The sequence below is a fragment of the Dipodomys merriami genome, unplaced genomic scaffold, assembly GCF_024711535.1.
Source record: "Dipodomys merriami isolate MVZ:Mamm:240054 unplaced genomic scaffold, mDipMer1.0.p SCAF_55, whole genome shotgun sequence".
NCBI lineage: Eukaryota > Metazoa > Chordata > Mammalia > Rodentia > Heteromyidae > Dipodomys > Dipodomys merriami.
The window spans coordinates 402,861-421,546 of NW_027206124.1; the positions used below are offsets into that span (position 1 = coordinate 402,861).

At 52.4% G+C, this 18,686-nt stretch overlaps 1 protein-coding gene across 4 annotated transcripts in view; it reads left to right on the forward strand.

The window, feature by feature from the left end:
• Positions 1-1,057: 1,057 nt before the first annotated feature.
• Positions 1,058-18,686, forward strand: part of LOC138811690 (apolipoprotein L6-like) — a 37,783-nt gene continuing 20,154 nt past the window's right edge. For 2 of the 4 annotated variants that reach the window (XM_069999389.1, XM_069999391.1), the window contains exons 1-3: positions 1,058-1,107; positions 14,517-14,636; positions 15,212-15,315. In XM_069999389.1, coding sequence (XP_069855490.1) covers positions 15,258-15,315 — 58 coding nt within the window. In that variant the 5' untranslated portion in view covers positions 1,058-1,107; positions 14,517-14,636; positions 15,212-15,257. Of the gene's footprint in view, positions 1,108-14,516; positions 14,637-14,973; positions 15,049-15,211; positions 15,316-18,686 lie in introns of those variants that run through there. The other 2 variants (XM_069999390.1, XM_069999395.1) reach the window with 1 other exon arrangement.

Sequence of the window (18,686 nt, forward strand, 5' to 3'; positions counted from 1 at the left end):
GGAAAGGAGGTCTGTCCTCTTCTGTGTGTGTGGGGGGGGTTCCTGCCAGAGGCCTCCCCTCCCCCTCCCCATCTCCCCCTCCCCCCCCCCCCATGCCTGCCCAGCCTCTGCTTCCTGGCTCAGTCCTCCCTCCTGGGACAGCACCAGGCCCGGCCAGGACTTGTGTGGGGCTGGGCGTGGAGGTGGCAGGGCCTTCCAGGACTTCCACTCAGCAGGCAGGGGACCCCCCAGCTCACTCCAGCCCCCGACTTAAGCCCACCGCCCACAGCTGCTTTTGTCCAGCCCCTCAGCAGCAGCATACTGACCACGTCTCCCTTCTCCCCAGCTGTCCTCCCGGAGCGCAGCCAGGCGGCCAGGGCTGGGGGCGGGGAGGGGCGTCTTATAGGACAGCGGAAAGGCACGGAGAACTAAAAATACAGTCTCCACGCAGGCTCCTCCTTTCCCTGAAGGCCCAGGGGGCCTTATTGGAGAAGGGCTGGCAGGGACATGGGAGCCACATGCCCTGGGCAACAGGTGTGGCCTGAAGAAGCCGGCCTTCCTTCCCCTCTCCCACCCCAGCCCAGCCCCACCCCGCACCTGTCACTGGGGGGCCAGGCCCCCTCCACTTGGAGGCCTGTCCCACCCCGAGACCCTCGCGGTCCCTCTTTATGGCCCCATGGGACTTGTTTGTCCTCCAGGCTCTCACAGACATAGCCTTCCCATCTCTGTGCTTCGGGGAACGGCCAGGGGGGACGGCTTCCTCTTTCTTACTCTGTGAGGTGCTCTCAAGTAAGTTTTCTCAAAACCACCCTTTCTGTGGAATGAACAATTTAGGAGCCCCACCCTACTCAGGAAGAAATGGAGGCACTGGGAGGGCCAGAAAGCTGCCCAAAGTTGTAACTGGAGTTGGAGGCCAGAGGCCTAGCAACTTGGCTTTCACATGCCCCGCCTCGGGCCACCGTGCCAACATGCCAAATAAAGAGCCCAGCGTGGTGAAGGGCAGAGAAAGGAGATTTATTACAGGCACGGGCAGCTGCAGAGAAGACAAAGTGAGCACTTCAGGCCTCCTCCCCACCCAGAAGTGGGCTTTAGATTGAAATAGACAAAGAATCCTGGCAGGAGTGAAAGGTAATGATTGGAAATCTGATCAGAGGTGGCGGGTTGTTCATTGTCTCCAGGTCCTTGCTGCTTGGTGGGTGGTCTGTCCCTCTCCTTGGGAGTCATTTAGGTCCCCTGTGAATATGTTATCCATCAGACCTGCCCTTCCTGGACCCCACGGTCCAGGAACATAGAGAGAGGAGACAGAGACAAAGGGGAGGCCGATGTGGCGAGCTTTTCTCTTTCTTTCTTTTCGTTACCTCTGGGGCATTGGCAGGCCCAATTGAGGAGTCGGAGGATTTCCAGCAAAAGTAAGTTTCTAAGCACCTGTTCTAAACATACACAGCTAAAAAATGCCAGGCCTGAGACAGGGACCCAACCACCCTAGCCTCATGGCACAGGAGTGGTCTAATTTTGGGATCCTTCCCTTTCAGCCTCTCATCTCCCAACAGCACTAGCAAAAGCCAGGCCAATTGGCTCTTCCAATGTTTATTTTATTGTCTGGATTCTGTCCAGGGCCTTCCCTGGCTTCTGGGCCGGCAAGGCCGTTTTTCCCAGTGGCTGACAATGGGGAGGCTTCTGCCATCTAGTGGTGATAAGGAGAAGCACCACCGACTCTTGCAGGTTTCTTTGTTCTTTTCTTCCTCTCTGCCAGCTAGATGGGGTCTTTCTGATCTCTCTGCTCATAGCACCTTGTTTAGAAGACTGGAGATGGCTTTCTAAACTATTACAAGATGAGAGAGCTATGATCCTGTCAAATGGAGGTGACAGGCCGCGTGGAGCAGAGGTCTGAACAAAGGTTCTGGTGAGCTAGCAGGCAGCTTGGCTGTGAGGAGAGGCTATGAGAGAGGGGACAGCTGGGGTGACTAAAAATACAAGGGGCTGCAGAGCTGAGGTCACAAGCAGCCTATGCAAAAGCCCAGGGGCAGACATGTGGGAAAGGGGGTGGGAAGGGAGACCATGGGGAAAGACAGGATGAGCCGGACAAGCTCGTGGGGGCTCAGGTCTGACCTTCAGTTCCACAAACACCTCTGTCTGAAGCCTGGTACATGCCTGTCTCTGGGGGTCCTGAGTTAGGAAGCGACTCGAAGGGGGGGAGTCCACGTTAATTACACCTGTAATCCTGGCTAATTAAGAGACTGAGATATGAAGATTACAATTTAAGGCCAGCCCAGACAGGAAAGTCCCTGAGACGTTTATCTCCAATTAACTACCAAAGTAGAGCTGTGGTTCAAGTGGTAGAGTGCCAGCCTGGAGCAAAAGAAGCCAAGCAAGAGCCCTGGTCTGACCATCTAAAGCCACGATCGCCCCTCCTGACACACGAGAAGTTGGTGACACACAGCCTAGCCTCCAGAAGTTAACGACACATCAACCCTGCTTCCAGGACTGCCCACACCCCACATCCGCATGCCCTCAGCACAGTGCTCTGTCAAGGAACAGCTTTGCCTGTAAGAAATCTGCTCCTTCTCAGGTCTCCTCTGTGTCTGTCCTTGAACTCTTTCTCCAATGAGACATGGCTTCCATTCATCCATGTGTCCATCTGTCCATTCATCCATCCATCATCCATCTACCTTACCATCCATCCATTCAGCTGCCCATCCATCCATCCATGTGTCCATCTGTCCATTCATCCATCCATCATCCATCTATCTTACCATCCATCCATCTGTCTATCCATCCATTCGTTTGTCCATCCACCCATCTATCCATCTATCTCCATCCATCTATCTGTCCTTATCTATCGGTGGCATTTCAAAGTCCAATCACGTGCCATGTAAGGACCTTCTAGCTGGGCACTGGTGGCTCATGCCTGTAATCCTAGCTACTCAGGAGGCTGAAATCTGAGGACTTCAGTTCAGAGCTAGCCAGGGCAAGAAAGTCTGTGACACTCTGCAGGGTGTGATGATGCATGCTTGTAATCTCAGCACTGGAGAGACTGAGGCAGGATTATTGGGAGTCTGAGGCCAGCCTGGACTACATAACCAGACCCTCTCCCTCCCCGCAAGAAAAAAATACCCCCAAAATTGTAGTACTACCCCAATTCCTGCATGATCCTCAACCCTGGCCCTACCCACTGCCCCGAGACCATTCAACACTGGACTGGGTTTTTTGGGGGGGGGGATGGAGGTAGGGGGTGCTGGAACTCAAGCGCTCTGTGTTGGCTCCACAGAACCACACCCAGCCCGAGAATTTGTGGGGTTTTTTTTTGGTAAATCATAGAAGGTCTGGGGAAGGCAGACATCAGAGTCTGCGGTGGGGATCGCAGCCAGGGCGGTGGTTTGGGGAGAGGCAGAGGAAGCCGCGGATGAGGGGAGGCACCTGTGAGAGGCAAGAGGGGGTCAGGCTGAGAGGAAGGGGCCTGGTGGGTCGTCCAGGTCCGGAAGTCAGCAGCTGGGAGGCTGGAGGCCCCACCCACCCCGCCCTGGAAGGCCCCGCCCCTCGAGGCCCCAACCACTGGGGGACAGGGAGGGGCCATCCCCTCCCCCTTTCCCTTCCCCCTCCTACCCCTCCTCCTCTCAGGGAGCCCTGGCTTCAGGATATACCTCACCCCACCTTCTGCCTGGCTCCTCAAAATGCCCAAACCAGGTTGTGGCTCCGAAAAGACTATTCAGAGCTACTCAGAGACCCAGGTCTTTCAGACAATCCTGCTAGGGTCCATAGGGTGTGTGTGTGTGTGCGTGTGTGCGTGTGTGTGCATGCGTGTGTGTGCGTGCGTGCGTGCGTGTGTGTGCGTGCGTGTGTGTGCGTGCGTGTGTGTGTGTGTGTGTGTTTTCTGTGTGTGGTGTGTGTTTATGTGTGATGTATGTCTATGTGGTATGTGTGTGTGTTCTCTGTGTGTGTGGTGTGTTTATGTGTGATGTATGTCTATGTGTGGTGTGTGTTTATGTGTGATGTATGTCTATGTGTGGTGTGTGTTTATGTGTGATGTATGTCTATGTGATGTGTGTGTGTTCTCTGTGTGTGTGGTGTGTGTTTATGTGTGATGTATGTCTATGTGGTGTGTGTGTGTTCTGTGTGTGGTGTGTGTTTATGTGTGATGTATGTCTATGTGGTGTGTGTGATCTCTGTGTGTGTGGTGTGTGTTTATGTGTGATGTATGTCTATGTGGTGTGTGTGTGTGTGTGTGTGTGTGTGTGTGTGTGTGTGTTCCTGTTTTCCCACCAGCTTGGCTTGACTTAGTTCTAAGAGACTTAATCTAAGAGAAAATATGTCCCCTGGCTAGGCAGACACATCACACAGCAGTGTGTCTAGCTTGCCATTTGGGGGAGACTCGGTTTACCTGTGCTGGACTGGCAACCACAGGGGCTGTGTGTGGAGGTGAGGGGATGGAAGGGGGGTAAAGTAGGGAGAAGGACAGGACTGGGGCCGCCACAGGGAAGGGCTGGGAAGGGGCAGAGGGAAACTCTTTATAAGGAGGGCAGGGGTGAGGGCCAGACTGCAGAGAGGATAGAGGACAGGGACATCACGATGCTGGATGAGGGCAGAGAAAAAACCTTGCCACAGCGGCTGCTCCCTACCCCACCCATCCCCCAAAAAAGATCTCAGGGACTTAGTAGTTCTTGGGTGGTGAAAGCTGGGCACTGGTGGCTCACGCCTATAATCCTAGCTACTCAGGAGGCTGAGTTCAAAGCCAGCCTGGGCAGAAAAGTCTGTGAGACTCCTATCTCCAATGAACCACCAAAAAGCCAGACGTGGTGCTGTGGTTCAAGTGGTAGAGTGCTAGCCTTGAGCAAAAAGCTCAGGGACAGCACCCAAGCCCTGAGTTCAAGTTCAAGTAACAGCACACATGCAAAACCAGGAGTGATGGAGAGGGCTAGCTCTCGTTTACTGTGCAAGAGGCAGCCGCACTCTACAAGGTGGCTTGGGAATCCGGGTCCCTGTCCAGGCTTGCCCAGGAGCCCTGTGCCTCTGTGTCCAGCAGGAGGGACCAGGACGAATGCAGATGGACGAGATGAACGCAGACGTAGGGTTCTGTGAGAAGTTGTAGGGTCCTCACTGAACACCTCAGCCTGTTCCCGGCTGCCTGGCCTTCCAGCTGGGCACCGACCGGGGCAGGAATCAGGACTAGGTGACACGCCACAGGCGTCTGAGGTGGCAAAGGCTGAGCTAGCATCCTAAGGCCCTGGTCACATCTTGGAAGATGGGGAGGGAGGCAGGTGGGAGGAGCCTTGGAGGGGACTGGGGGGGCGGGGAGGGGGCGCCGATCACACCAGACAACCAGAGCGAGCTCTTCAGAGCAAGCTGAGGGAAGCAGGCGTGCAAATGGAACATTCTGGAACCCCCTGCAAGGACCTGCTTGGCTGGGTCTGAGGGTTGGTGACGTGGTGGAGGAGGAGGTTGGAAGGCGGGCTGACTTGAGGCATGGAGGGAGGGGGCGGCTCTTTGGCAGGATGAGGAGCTGCTGTGGGGGTGGGGCGGCTCTGTCATGACTCACTGAGGTCCTGTTACAATGAGTCATGATGGCTCCCAAGACAGAAGCCAAAAGCTGGGTGCCAGCTTCCCCCCTCCCCCCTCTCCGGGGAGTCTCTGGTCTTCCTGCCCTGGGGAGGGGGCCCTCAGGATGGAAGCGGGGTTCTGTGCTGCCCCAGGAACTCTGAGCAAGGCCGGTGGGCAGCGCCCAGGCCTCTGACCTCAGCAGCAGGCTGGTATGAGCCGGGTCTGGGTCACCATGGCCTGGAGATGTCCCCTCCACGCATCCAGCTCCGCTCGCAACAAATCCATCTGCATGGGCCCAGGCAGCCGTCCCTGGCTCCCTGCCACAAGAGCAGCAATCGCTATCATAAGGCTGGGGGATGATTCAGAGGCTTGAAACCGTATATTTCCAATCCCTTCCCACCAGGCCTCCCCATTTCCCCCACCTGCCGTGCACCCTGGCATCACCCCCAAAGAACCCTGGGGTCCTGGGAAGAGAGAGAGGAGACAGAGGGAAAGAGGAGGGGAGGGAGGTGGTCTTGTGCAGGGCTCCTCCGTTAGCTGCCGCGCAGGGCTCAGGCTGGAGGCGCTCCAGTGCTCGGGACACTGGGGCCACTCATCTTTGTGCTGTGCATCAAGACCAGCCCTCCACTGGGGCTTCTGGTGGGTTCTCCACCCACAGGTCTTCACGCCAACCCTGGAGGCCATGGCTCTGGTCCCCATCTTACTGAGGAGGAACCGAGTTCCCCAGAGCACTGTGATCTGAGCAGTCTTACGTATTTAGGAGGCCGGGACCACCCCCCCTTAGGCATGCAAACACCAGGGGATGGGGGAAGAGGATTGGACAGGACAGTCCTGAGTTTTTCACGGGTAAAACAGAAGACTAAATGGCAAAGACAGGCTCTTCAGCCTTGTAGGGTCACCTGGCTGAGTGGCCCCTTCAGCCAGCAGCAAGGGGTAGAGAGGGGAGAGAAGGGGAATCGAGGGAGGGGAGGGGAGAGGAGGGGACAGGGAGGCCACCTTTTCTGTTCCTATTTATTACTATTTAGGGAAGAGGTCCATTCTGCTCACAGGCTATTGGCTAGAACTGGGTCACATGGTCAGAGTAGCTGCAAGGGAAGCTGGGAAGCAGTCCTCAGCCATGTGGCCACAGCAGCTGAAACTAGGGGTGTTGGGGATGTCTCAGGAGAAGGGCCCCAGCTCTTCCTGCTGGTCCCCCATGGGCTGAGTGTATTTGTGCCTAGTCTAGAACGTTCTTTGCATGGCACTGAGAAGAGGTGGAGTTGTGGATTGGCCGGTGGTACCACAAAGGAGCTTAGAGCCCAGGAACTTAGCAACCAGATGGAGAACTCCAGCAGCCCAGGGGCTCAGAGGGAAGGCCAGGCAGGCCTACTCCTCAACAGGCACCAGAACCCTTCAGGCCCCAGGGCAAACCTGACCCCCTAGAGCACAGAGCCAGGACATGGATCTCCTTTATAGCTCTAGCACCATCATCTTGGAGAGAGGGAAACTGAGTTACAGAGAACTTACCAGAAAAAAAAAAAAACAACCAAAACTATAGTACCACCAATTGGTTTATCTTAGTCTTCCCTCCTCCACCCCCAGCAGTGAGGGGTAAGCAAGAGGCAACATGGTATACTGGACCTGCTAATAATCTGAAGCCAGATTACCTGAATTTGAATTTCTTTTCCACAGCTTGTTTGCTCTGTGATTTTAGGAGGTTCCTTAGCCTCTCTGTGCTTGCGTTTCTTAATCGACTAAATGGCAAGATCTGCCTCACAGTGTGCTGTGAAATTTAAATGAGGTCATCGCCTCACTAACTCCACTGTGTTCTTTCTGGCTGTGGCTTTATCTCTTCTTAGTGCATCTCTTCTTTTCCTCTTGAGCCTATCTCTCCTGCAGCCACCGTGGATTCCAGGAAGGACAGGACCGACTGATACCACAATCTATGAGATTGAAGCTGCACCCCCAGGCAGGAGGGGTCACCTCCTGGGGGCCAAATTGCTCCTCTCCACCCGTGACAGCAGTGCGTGTTTCATCGCCCTTTTTTTTTCTGAAACCCCAGACCCCTTGGGGTCACCAAACCCCTTCATCTGTCTTCCTGACAATGGCTGCAGTTGATCAAATCTCGTTTCTCTGTTCTTCAATACTACTAGTGATTTCCTGGGTTGGGTATAGGGACAGGTGGCTAAGCTTGCTCCGCTGAGACCCCCTGGGCTGAGGCTTGTTTGGATCTGTGTGTGCCAGTACTGGGGCTTGAACTCAGGGCTGGGGTGCTGTTCCTTAGCCTTTTCACTTCAGCCTGGTGCTCTACCACTTGAGCTCCATTTCTGGCTTTTTTTGCTAGTTAAATTGGAGATAGGAGTCTCCCAGATTTTCCTGCCCAGGCTGGCTTTGAACCATGATCTTCAGATCTCAGCCTCCAGAGTAGCTGCAAATCCAGAGCAGTGGAAACCTGGCTGAGCGGAGGCTTTGGCCCTAAAATGTCTGATCTGGGCAACAGTGAGTTGAGTTTGTCTCTTTCTACTAAGGGATTCCCACTCATCCCTTCCCCATGCCCCCTAACCAGGAAGCCCCCGTCCCCAACACACACATTAATCCCAGTCCGCACAGCTCCCTAGATTTTACTTCCATCTGCACACACCATAGCCAAGAGCACACTGGCACACACTGTGACACACTCGGACACACTCACCCTCCTGTGTGTGGGTGGAAGGTCACAGAACTTTCCTCACGCCATGTTCCCCGGAAGAAGCTGAGCTGTGATTGGATCCCAGGCTTCTCCAATCCCCAAGACCATGGGGGGGGGGGCGCTGCGTCTGGGTCAGGGGGCTGAGGACACAGCGCAGACGAGAAAGAGAGCAAAACTCTTGGAACCTGTCCAAAATTCAAGAACAAAGGGGAGCGCTCCAGCCGGTTCCCGCCTCCATCCTTCCCGGGCTCGGCTCGGGCTCATTTCCTGGTGTCCTCTCAAACACCTGTGAGCTGAGAACACCTGTGCCCATCTTCAGGGGAAAGCAGCCGCTCCGATGGCCTTCCTCAACCTCCCCTGTCAGCACAGGGCACCCTCAGCCAGAGCCCCTGTGTGGAGCACTGTAGCCCTCCCCCGCCCCCCTGCACACAACATTAACACCCAGTGAAGGGCTGGGAATGTGGCTTAGTGGTCGAGTGCTTGCGTAGCATGCATGAAGCCCTGGGTTCGATTCCTTAATATCACAGACACAGAAAAAGGCAGAAGTGCGCTGTGGCTCAAGTGGTAGAGTGCTTAGCCTTGAGCAAAAGAAACTCAGGGACAGAGCCCAGACCCTGAGTTCAAACCCCAGGACTGGAAACAAACAAACAAACAAAGACCCAGTGGGACTTCAGCCCCGCATCCTGCCTCGGCGGCGGCGATGAGAATTCTCTGGAAGTAGCCAGCATCTCACCTGCCCAGCCTTGTGGCTCATGGCTCCTTCTCTTGGGTTTCCCCGGAAGCCACCCCTCCAGCCCAGCCCAGCCGCCCACGCGCTGTCTGTGGGTTTGCATGTGGGGTTTGCAACATACTGGTGGTTCACTGTCAGTTTAGCTTCGCAGTTCACCCATAAGCTCTGCAGGGTAGAGGCCAAGTTCAAGTCTCTGAGTGACCTCTCTGACCCCTGGAAACCCCCAAGCCACACTCGGTTTGTTTGCTTCTGAGGGCGTCCATAGCAAATGACCATGGTCTGGTGGTGAGAAGTGAGTCACTTCTCATAGCTTGAGAGGAGGAAAGCCAGTCAGAAGTCTAAGTGTGAGCAGGGCTGGTATCCTAGGGAGTCTCTGGAAGAGAATCTTCCAGGCCCTTTCCTGGCTTCCGGTGGCTGCTAGTGGATCTTGGCCTGCAGACACATCACTCTACACCCCCTCCCCCTTCTCTTTATCTTCTGCCTCAGTGTCCCTACATCATTTCCTTTTCCAGTCTCTCTCTCTCTTTCTCTCTTTGTCGGTTGTGGGGCTTGAACTCTGGGCCTGGGTGCTGTCCTTCAGCTCTTTAGCTCAAGTTGAGCACTCTACCACTTGAGCCACAGCACCACTTCTGGTTTTCTGGTGGTTCATTGGAGATAACAGTCTCAGAGACTTACTGCCCAGATTGGCTTTGAACCGTGATCCTCAGATCTCAGCCTCCTGAGTAGCTAGAATTACAGGTGTGAGCCACTGGTGGCCCCTTGTCCCGCCGTGCCAGTATTGGGGCTTGACCTCAGGTCCTAGGCACTGTCCCTTAGCTTTTTTGCTCAAGGAGGATGCTGTACCACTTGAGTTGGATTTCTACTTCTGGCTTTTTGGTGTTTAATTGAAGATAAGCGTCTCATAGACTTTCCTGCCTGGGCTGGCTTTGAACTGCAAGCCTCCTGAGTAGCTAGCTAGGATTACAGGTGTGAGCCACTGACACCCAGTGAATTTTCTGTCTCTGTTTTTTTTTTTTTGGGGGGGGGAGGAGGTTGGCTGTGGGGTTTGAACTCAGGGCCTAGGAGCTCCCTTTGAGCTCTTTTGCTCAGGGCTAGTGGCCTACTACTTGGAGCCACAGCTTCACTTCCAGTTTTCTGGTGGTTAATTGGGAGACCAGAGTCTCACAGACTCCTGCTTTGAGCTGCATTCTTCAGATCTTAGTCTCCTGAGTAGCTAGGGTTGCAGGCGTGAGCCACTAGTGCCTGGCTTCATCTGTCTCTTTTAATGACACCGTTGTTGGACTTTGGGCTGACCAAACCTAGGTTGATTTCCCTCTTAAAATCTTTATTTATTTGATCAGCAAAAATCCTCTTTCCAAATAAAAGTTCCATCCCAGGTCCTGGGGGTAGAGAAAATGAAAGCGGGGGACCTCGCAGCGTACCGGGGTAGCCTAGGGATGCCCTGTCCTCTGAGGCCCAGCCACACCGCCTGGCCACACCTCTGCCTCCAGACCTGCTGCAGTTCCTGGCCTGGGAAATCACTCAGTGAAAAACCATCTGGAGTCCGTCTGGGCTGAGCTGAGCCTCCCGCTCTGCAGAGAACAACTGTGGGCAGCAACTCCCTCTCGGGACGCTCCTCGGGGGCCTGGGCTGCCCACTGGCTCTACTCACACCCTGGCCACAGTGTCCCTGCCTGCAGCCACCCCCTGGCAGGACAGAGGCCGCCCTGGACACCCCAGGGCTGGGGAGAGAACCGAGGGCCCTGCCCTCTGGGTGTGTTCTTCTGGGGAAATGGGGCCTGCTTTCCCAGAAGCAGAAATCCTTCATCTCCAGCCCTTTGGAAGTTGAAATCAGGGTTTTTGTTTTTTGGTCGTGGGGCTTGAACTCTGGGCCTGGGTGCTGTCCCTCAGCTCTTCAGCTCAAGGCGAGCACTCTACCACTAGAACTACAGTGCCACTTCCAGTTTTGAGTGGTTTATTAGGGATAAGAGTCTCACGGACTTTTCCTGCCAGGGCTGGCTTTGAACCCATGACCCTCAGGGATCTCAGCTTCCTGAGTAGCTAGGATGACAGGTGTGAGCCACTGGCGCCCAGCCTGAAATCAGGTTTATCACCCACTGAGTCCCAAGGCACAGCCCCTCTCCCCTTCCTTCTCTCCTCCATCTTCCTCCCCTCCTTCTCTTTTCTCTCTCTCTCCCCCCTCCCTTTTCTCTCTTCTCTGTCTTCCCCCCTCCACTGGACATATTTATCGCCTCTCCAGAGCTTGAAAATGGTATTGACAGACGAGGGACCCCAGCAGGCTGTAGGAGGTTGGGGATGGGGCTGACATGCTCCCCCAGTTCCTCAGCTCTCCTAAGTACATTGAGTCCTGGGCCGTCAGCACACAGAGAAGCTTTGTTCTAACGAGGTGTGATGTGTGATGTATAGTGTGTACAGACTCAGGGAAGCTGCCTGGCCCTCCAGACCTAGCACCCCATGGTCCTCTGTCTAGTTCAGGGCTCTAGGCTCTACTGGTAACTGCTACTGCTCCACTCTGCTGAGCCTCTTTGGGCCTGCTCCTGGGCAAGGCCTGGCAGTGGGGGTGGGGAGGGAACTTTTGCTACCTTTGGCCCGCGGCACCCGCTGGCAGCGCCAGCTCAGACTGCCTGATCTGCAGCCAGGAAAAAGAAGAGACGTTCCTGGAATCCGAGAATGGCAGGGTGAGAGTGCAGTCACTGCCCAGGCCAGGTTTTGGTCTGTGGATCTTCTGGGCCTTTGAGCAAGGCCTGAGCTGATCCTCACCCAAGAGAGACGGGTGGTCCTGCAGCCAGTCCTGGTGTTGACTTCTGTGAGTGTGGCATGCACGTGTCCCTTGCAATCAGCTAGCTAAAATGCAACAGTCCTTTGCCTCCGTCCCAGCCTCAACCTCTCAGAGAGGTTGTGTTGATATGCACGCCGGTGTTTGTTTATAAGTCTGATATTTACAAAAATGAGAAGGTCCGTTAGTAATCGTAACACTTAAGCTATTTATAGAAGTGCCCTAAGGGACCGGGTGCCAGTCTCCTGCCTGCAGTATTGGCAGAGGGGTCAGGAACCCTCTCTCCCAGAATCCCAAGCCCCAAACTCTTATGTAAATAGCATGGCATTTGAGCACTTTAGGTCATTTCTAAATGACTTACAACTGCTAATGCGTAGGGAATAACGATGGGAAACGATCTGTGTACTTGTTCAGTTCCCAACTTTTTTTTTTTCCCCCAAGACAGTGTTACATATTAGTCCCAAACTGACAGTCCTCTTGCCTCAGTTTTCCCAGTGCTGGGATTACAAGCTTGTACCACCACACCAGCCAAATATTTTTAATTGATAGCTGGTCAACTCCTGTGGGCCTGCTCCATCACAGCAGCACAAAAGTGGTTAGATGAGGAATAAGATAGTCGATGGTGCTTGTCCCCTGTCCCTTGTCCTCTTGCTGGGCCTGGATGGGGTGGGGCTCATGGGAGAGAGAAGCAGCCCGTGCCAAGGAAAGGTAACGATCGTGGCAGAAACACCTATCTATACCTGCTCAAGAGCTGCGGCAGCACTGAACCTGAGGAGCCGCCCAGAGGCTGTGAGCTGGGTGTCCAGGACCGAGGGAGGCCAGTGCAAGCATGGTCCAGAAGGACCCTGCCTATGCCGTTCCCAGACAAAGCTGGGGGTGGTGCCAGGGCTTGCCAAGTGCTCTTGGGCCACGACTCTGTTCCTTTCATATGTGGGGGTATGTGTGCTGGTCCTGGGACTTGAACTCAGGGCCTTGGCTCTGTCCCTGACCTCCCTTGTGCTCAAGGCTAACCTTCTACTACCTGAGTTACAGCTGCACTACAGGGTTTTTTGGGGGTAGTGAATTTGAGATAAGAGTCTCATGGACTTGATCCTCAGATCTCAGCCTCTTGAGTAGCTAGGATTACAGGTGTGAACCATTGCCACCTGGCTTCATAATTTTTTTCCCCAAATTTGCATTTGTTTTTGAGATAGGGTTTTATAGTTTTGCCCAGCTGGTCTCTAACATGGGATCCTCTGATCTCCAACTCCAAACTGCTGAGATTACAGGGATGAGCTACCACATCTGGCCCAAAAAAGGCTGTTAGGGGAAAGAAAATCATAGAGTGTGTGTGTGTGTGTGTGTGTGTGTGTGTGTGTGTGTGTGTGTGTGTGTGTGTGTGTGTGTGTGTGTGTGTTTGTGTGTGTGTGTGAGTACTGGGGCTTGAACTCAAGGCCTGAACACTGTCCTTTAATTGTTTCATTCAAGGCTGGTGCTCTAGCACTTAAGCCACTGCTCCACTTCTGACTTTTTTTTGGTGGCAAATTGGAGATTAGTCTCAGGATTTTCCTTCCTGGGCTGGACTAGACCCTCGATCCTTAGGTGTCAGCCTCCTAAGTAGCTAGGATTATGGGAGTGAACCACCAATGCCTAGCTAGGAAGAAGTCTGAACAGAAAATCTGGACTTGAGTTTGCCAAACAGTCTTTCTGAAGGTTTGACAGAGCCCAACAGTGGGTTACAAATTCTGGGAGCCAGGGGGCTTTGCAGCCATTTTGCTGCTGTCTTTTAGGATTGGAATCACAGAGGGAGGGCAGGTGAGTAAGATCTAGGTAATGAGCCACTCATACTTTCTGTCTTCTGACTTACAGAGAATGTGTTTTCTTTTGTAATTGTTGTTGTTGTTGTAGGTTGTAGGACTAGAACTTAGGGCCTGGGCCCTGTCGCTAAGCTTTTGCACTCAAGACTAGCATTTTACCACTTTGAGCCACAGCTCCATGTCTGGTGTTCTGGTGGTTCATCGGAGATAAAGGTCTCAGACTTTCCTGCCCCCGGCTATCTTCAGATCATGCTACTCAGATCTCAGCCTCCTGAGAAGCAAGGATTACGGGCGTGAGCCACCAGTGCCCAGCCAGAACATGTGTTTTCTATCTCTCCATGTTTCTCTCCCCCAGCATCTCTGGGGCCTTTGTTTCACAAGGGCCGCTGTGATAAATTAGTCTGGCTGCCAGCCTGATCCAGAGGCTCCAGCCATCGCATCACATCTGGATTGTTGTCAGAGTAGCTGGGTAGGCACAAACCACCAGTGCCTAGCTGGGATTATTTTCTATTGAAGTATTGTCATGGCTACCATGTTGGTTGTCATAGGCCGAGTGTGGCTTCACTTGCTTATAGGGTCCTCAGGGCAGCTCTGTTCCCATTTTACCTATGGGGCATCAAGGGCAAAGGGAGTGAGCAGTGTGCTCACTGTGCAGCCGCTCTAAATAGCCCACTGCCTTCTACACCCTCCCTGGGCAGCAAGGACACAGCTGGGAAGGGAAGCAGGAGACTCGGACCTCTGGCTTTGTGTTTGTTGGTTTGTTATCTTCCTTGCTGGGAAAGGAACGGAGAGCTCTGCACTTGCTAGGTGGACCCAACACCCCTAAGCCACATCCCTAGCCACGCCATCCACTTTGGACTTTAACCCCATTCTCCCATTCAGGGATGCATATCAGGGGGAAAGACTCAAAAGCAAAAGCACCGGTTTCTTGACAAGCCTGGAGTTTACAGGAAGTTGACACTTGCCATGCTCGGTTGCTTCCCAGAAAAGCAGTCAACTTGAACCCAGTTTCACAATGATATTTGTTCCCAAGCCACAGGCTTGTACGCTGGACAGTAGCCTGACTGCTAACTGCTGAGCTGCTGTCACCTCTGGCTCTGTGTGGCCCAGACATTTCTCCCAGCTTCCAGCTAGACCAGAGGCTCCCGAAGAGGTGAGCACAGAGTCTATAGTGCCCTTCTTCCTGGAGGCCTGGAGGAGGGTGGCGGGCAGAGGGGAGAAGAAGGGCTGCCTCCTGCATCTCTCAAGTACGAGGTGGTCAGGGATAGGCTCTGGGTGCCTAGCTCAGGAAAAATGAGCAATTTTCAGGATAACCAGGTTTCCAATCCCAGGCAGCTGGGAGCTTCATGGACTGGGGGTAGGGGGGGAGGGGGTCTCTGGCTCTGCTTATATGCAAACCAAGCAGGAACTGTGCTAGTTCCGATGTGGTTCTTGAGCGAAGCACTCAGTTGGGGTTCGTCTCTGATCTGATTGGAGAATCCTTTCTTTTGGATGGATCATTTTTTTAAATCCTATAATTTTACAATTACAAATTTAATTTTGTAATTGTGAAAAAAATTCACAAGGTAGGTACTTTAACAGTAGCTAAGCTAGGCATTTTGGATAGTGAAAGAGTTCTGGCAGAGGTTAGAGTTCTTGAAATCTCTGGGTCGGTAAGGGTTACAGACAAGCGTCAAACGCACAGATCAGTATACTGTATGGAAGCAAATGCCTGTCTGTCTTCTGTAGGAAGAAACAGCATCCAGTCCCAGCTGGACCGCCAGCCGTTTGGAGCATGGAGGAAAGCAGAGGTGCCTTTCTGGACACTGCAACGTCACCTCCAGTTTGTGAAGGTGTGTTTGCCCTGCACATATCCCCTCTCCTCCCCTCCCCAACACGTCTCCCCCTTTCCCCTCTACCAGTGGTGCCAGCTAACTACTAATGGGAAGAACAGAATCAGCCATGTCTTTGTAGAAGGGTAGGAAGAAAATGGGGTTGATATTGAAAGAAAAAAAATCTCAGGAGTGACTGTGGTGATCTTGGGAACAGAGAGCTTATCCAGCAAGAATGAGGCCCTGGTTTCTATCTTTAGGAACACACAGGCAGATATGTTAATCACATCTGAACATTTCCCTTGGATTCTAAAATGTCACTCTGTTCTTCTACCCCTTTAGCCCTTCCTCCATTGCTTGCTTTTTTTCTCTTCTTCTACCTGATTTTTTAAAAGTTTATCTTACTTATGTGGTACAGAGGAATTGAACCCAGGGTCTCATGCATGCTAGGCAAGCATGCCACCACTAAGCCACATTCCCAGCCCTCTACCTGATTTCTGACTGTTAGCTACCCCAGGGCGCTGTTTTCCTTGTACTGTGTTTTACCTCTATTATTACTCTTCCCCTAGGATTCTCACTTAATCAGTGGCATCTGTCTGTCTGTCTATCATCTATCTACTGTCTATCTTGTCTGCAGCAGCAGTTTGAACTCAGGGCCTCACATTTGCGAGGCTGGGGCTCTAGCACGTGAGTCATACGTCCACCTCTATTATGCTTCAGTTTATTTTTTAGCTAGGGTATCTTGCACTTGCCCAGGGTCAATCTAATCTCAAGTGAAGATCTCCCTAACTCTGTTTCTTTAGTAGCTAGGATTATAGATGTGTGTCACTACATCCAGCCCCAACCCATGGCATTCTGGTGACTGCCAACATCAATTTCCCAGTAGAAGGAAACTCATCTATCCACTCTTCTACCTCACATAGATGTCTAACAAACCTCTCAAACGTAACCCCTAACTGAACCATTACACCCTATACCACACATACCCAGCCAACAATCTTCCCATACCTCTCACATTAGTGCAATTGTTCATGACCCAGGTTGGAAGCTGTGCCTGACTCTGCCCTCATATCCCACTTGCACTGGGAAAAATCTATGGGTTCCCATGTCCCCCACTCTCCTTATTCTTATAACCTTGTCCAAGCTACCACCTGACCTGGCTCAACTGACTGTAATACCTTCCTGATGATTCCCTGGCTTCTTCTCTGGCAAAGCAAGACTTTATAGAAATGCATGTGTTGGTCTCTGCCCCTAGTGGCTTCCATGAAGCTTGTAAAGTCCTCAGAGGGGACTACCTGGAGGCTCTTTTTATCTAAGATCTGGTCTTTGACCCCAGTTACCAATACAGAGATCCCAAGACCTTGGCAATTTTCTGAACCATCTGACATCCTGGGCTGTGTGAGCGAGGTGGCTCCTGGCTGACTCCCGGATGGGCTCTGGTCATTTAGAGGCCAGCCCATGGTTAGACACATGGAACCTTCAGCTCCATCCCTCTTTCCCTGGGTGAGGAGACAGTGTATTCATAATTGGTCATGCTGACAAAATACAGCTCTCCTTAAAGATCCCTGAATTTCAGGGTTTGGAGAGCTTTCAGTTTGCTTGCTAAACACCAGGAGATCTCTAGAGGGTGGGACACAGGGAGAGAAAGGTGTTTGGGGAAGACCTCTGTTCCTTCCCCTCCACAATCCCTGCCTATGTGCCACTTCATCTGGATTTTTTTTTGCGGGGGGGGGGGGGGCAGTCAGTATTGAAGCTTGGACTTGGGGCCTGGGTGCTGTCCCTGAACCTTTTCAGCTCAAGGCTGGCCCTCTACCACTTTGAGCCACAGCTTTGCTTCCAGTTTCCTGGTAGTTAATTGGAGATAAGAGTCTCAGGTGAAGTGGTGCTGTGGCTCAAGCGGTAGCATGCTCACCTTGAGCTGAAGAGCACAAAGACAGCGCCCAAGCCCAGCGTTCAAGCCCCATGACTGACAAAAATAAATAAATTAATTTAATTAAATTAAATTTCTATGAGGCATTTAGGCCAGGCGCCGGTGGCTCACACCTGTAATCCTAGCTACTCAGGAGGCTGAGATATGAGGATCACGGTTCAAAGCCAGCCTGAGCAAGGAAAGTCCATGAGACTCTTATCTCCAATAAACCACTAGAAAACCAGAAGTGGTGCTGTGGCTCAAGCGGTAGAGCGCTCACCTTGAGCTGAAGAGCTGAGGGATAGCACCCAAGCCCAGAGTTCAAGCCACAGGACCGACAAAAAATAAAAAATAAAAAAGAGTCTCAGGGAATTTTTTTTTTGCCTGGGTTTGTTTCCAAACACGATCCTCAGATCTCAGCTTTCTGAATAGCTAGGATTTCAGGCGTGAGCTACCAGCGCCTGGTGGCTTTTTTAATCTGTATCTTTGTAAATCCCATTCTAACAAATGAGTGTACTAAGTGTTCCCTGAATTCCCTGAGGTGCTCTCATAAATCTATCAAACCTGACAGTGGAGTGATAGGAATCCCCATTTGTAGTCTGTTGGTGAGAAGTTTTGGGGGCTTAGGACTGGCATCTAAAGTAGGGCTAGACTTGTGGGACTGAGCTCTTAGCCCATGAGAACCAACTATCTCTGAGTATTTATTTTCAGAATTGAGTTGAATTGGAGGACTCCCCCTTGGTGTCCACTGAAGAACATTAGGGGAACTTCAACCACAGATGGTTCTAGAAGAGTGCCATAGTGACTCACAGAGAAAAAAACAACAACAAATGTTTTTCTGCTGCATAAACCTATAGTCTATTTTCTAGCTAGAATCATCATTCTTACCCATGAGTAAGAGCAGGCTTGTGGTTGACTACATCATGTCTGTTATTAGTCAGTTTTCTGTTTTTAGTAACATAATCTCACAGGCCGAGCAAGTTTTTAAAAAGTTATCTTGTGGGGGTGGGGGAGAGCTCATGACTCATGCCTGTAATCCTAGTCACTCAGGAGGTTAAGATGAAGGTTCAAAGTCAGCCTGGGCAGGAAAGATGTGAGACTCACTGCCAAAAAGCCAGAAATGGAGCTGTGGGTCAAGTGGTAGAGCACCAGCCTTGAGCAAAAAAGCTCAGAGACAGTGCCCTAAAGTCCAGCCCTGGGGGGGTGAGGTTATCTTGGTTTATTTTGATTTTATGGGTCTGAAGGTCCAAGGCCAAGGGGCTACAACTGACAATGTGTTTCTTGCTGGCAATCACAAGGCAATACAGGATATCACAGAGCAAGAGAAAAGGAGCATATATATGTGTTTTCTGGTCTCTGTTCTTATAAAGCTACCTGGGTTCACTCTTGGAGTCCATAATGACCTAACCACCTCCCAGAGTTCCCACTTCTCACAGCTGCCTGTAGATGGTCAAACTTCAGTAATTACTTCAAGGTGGGATTG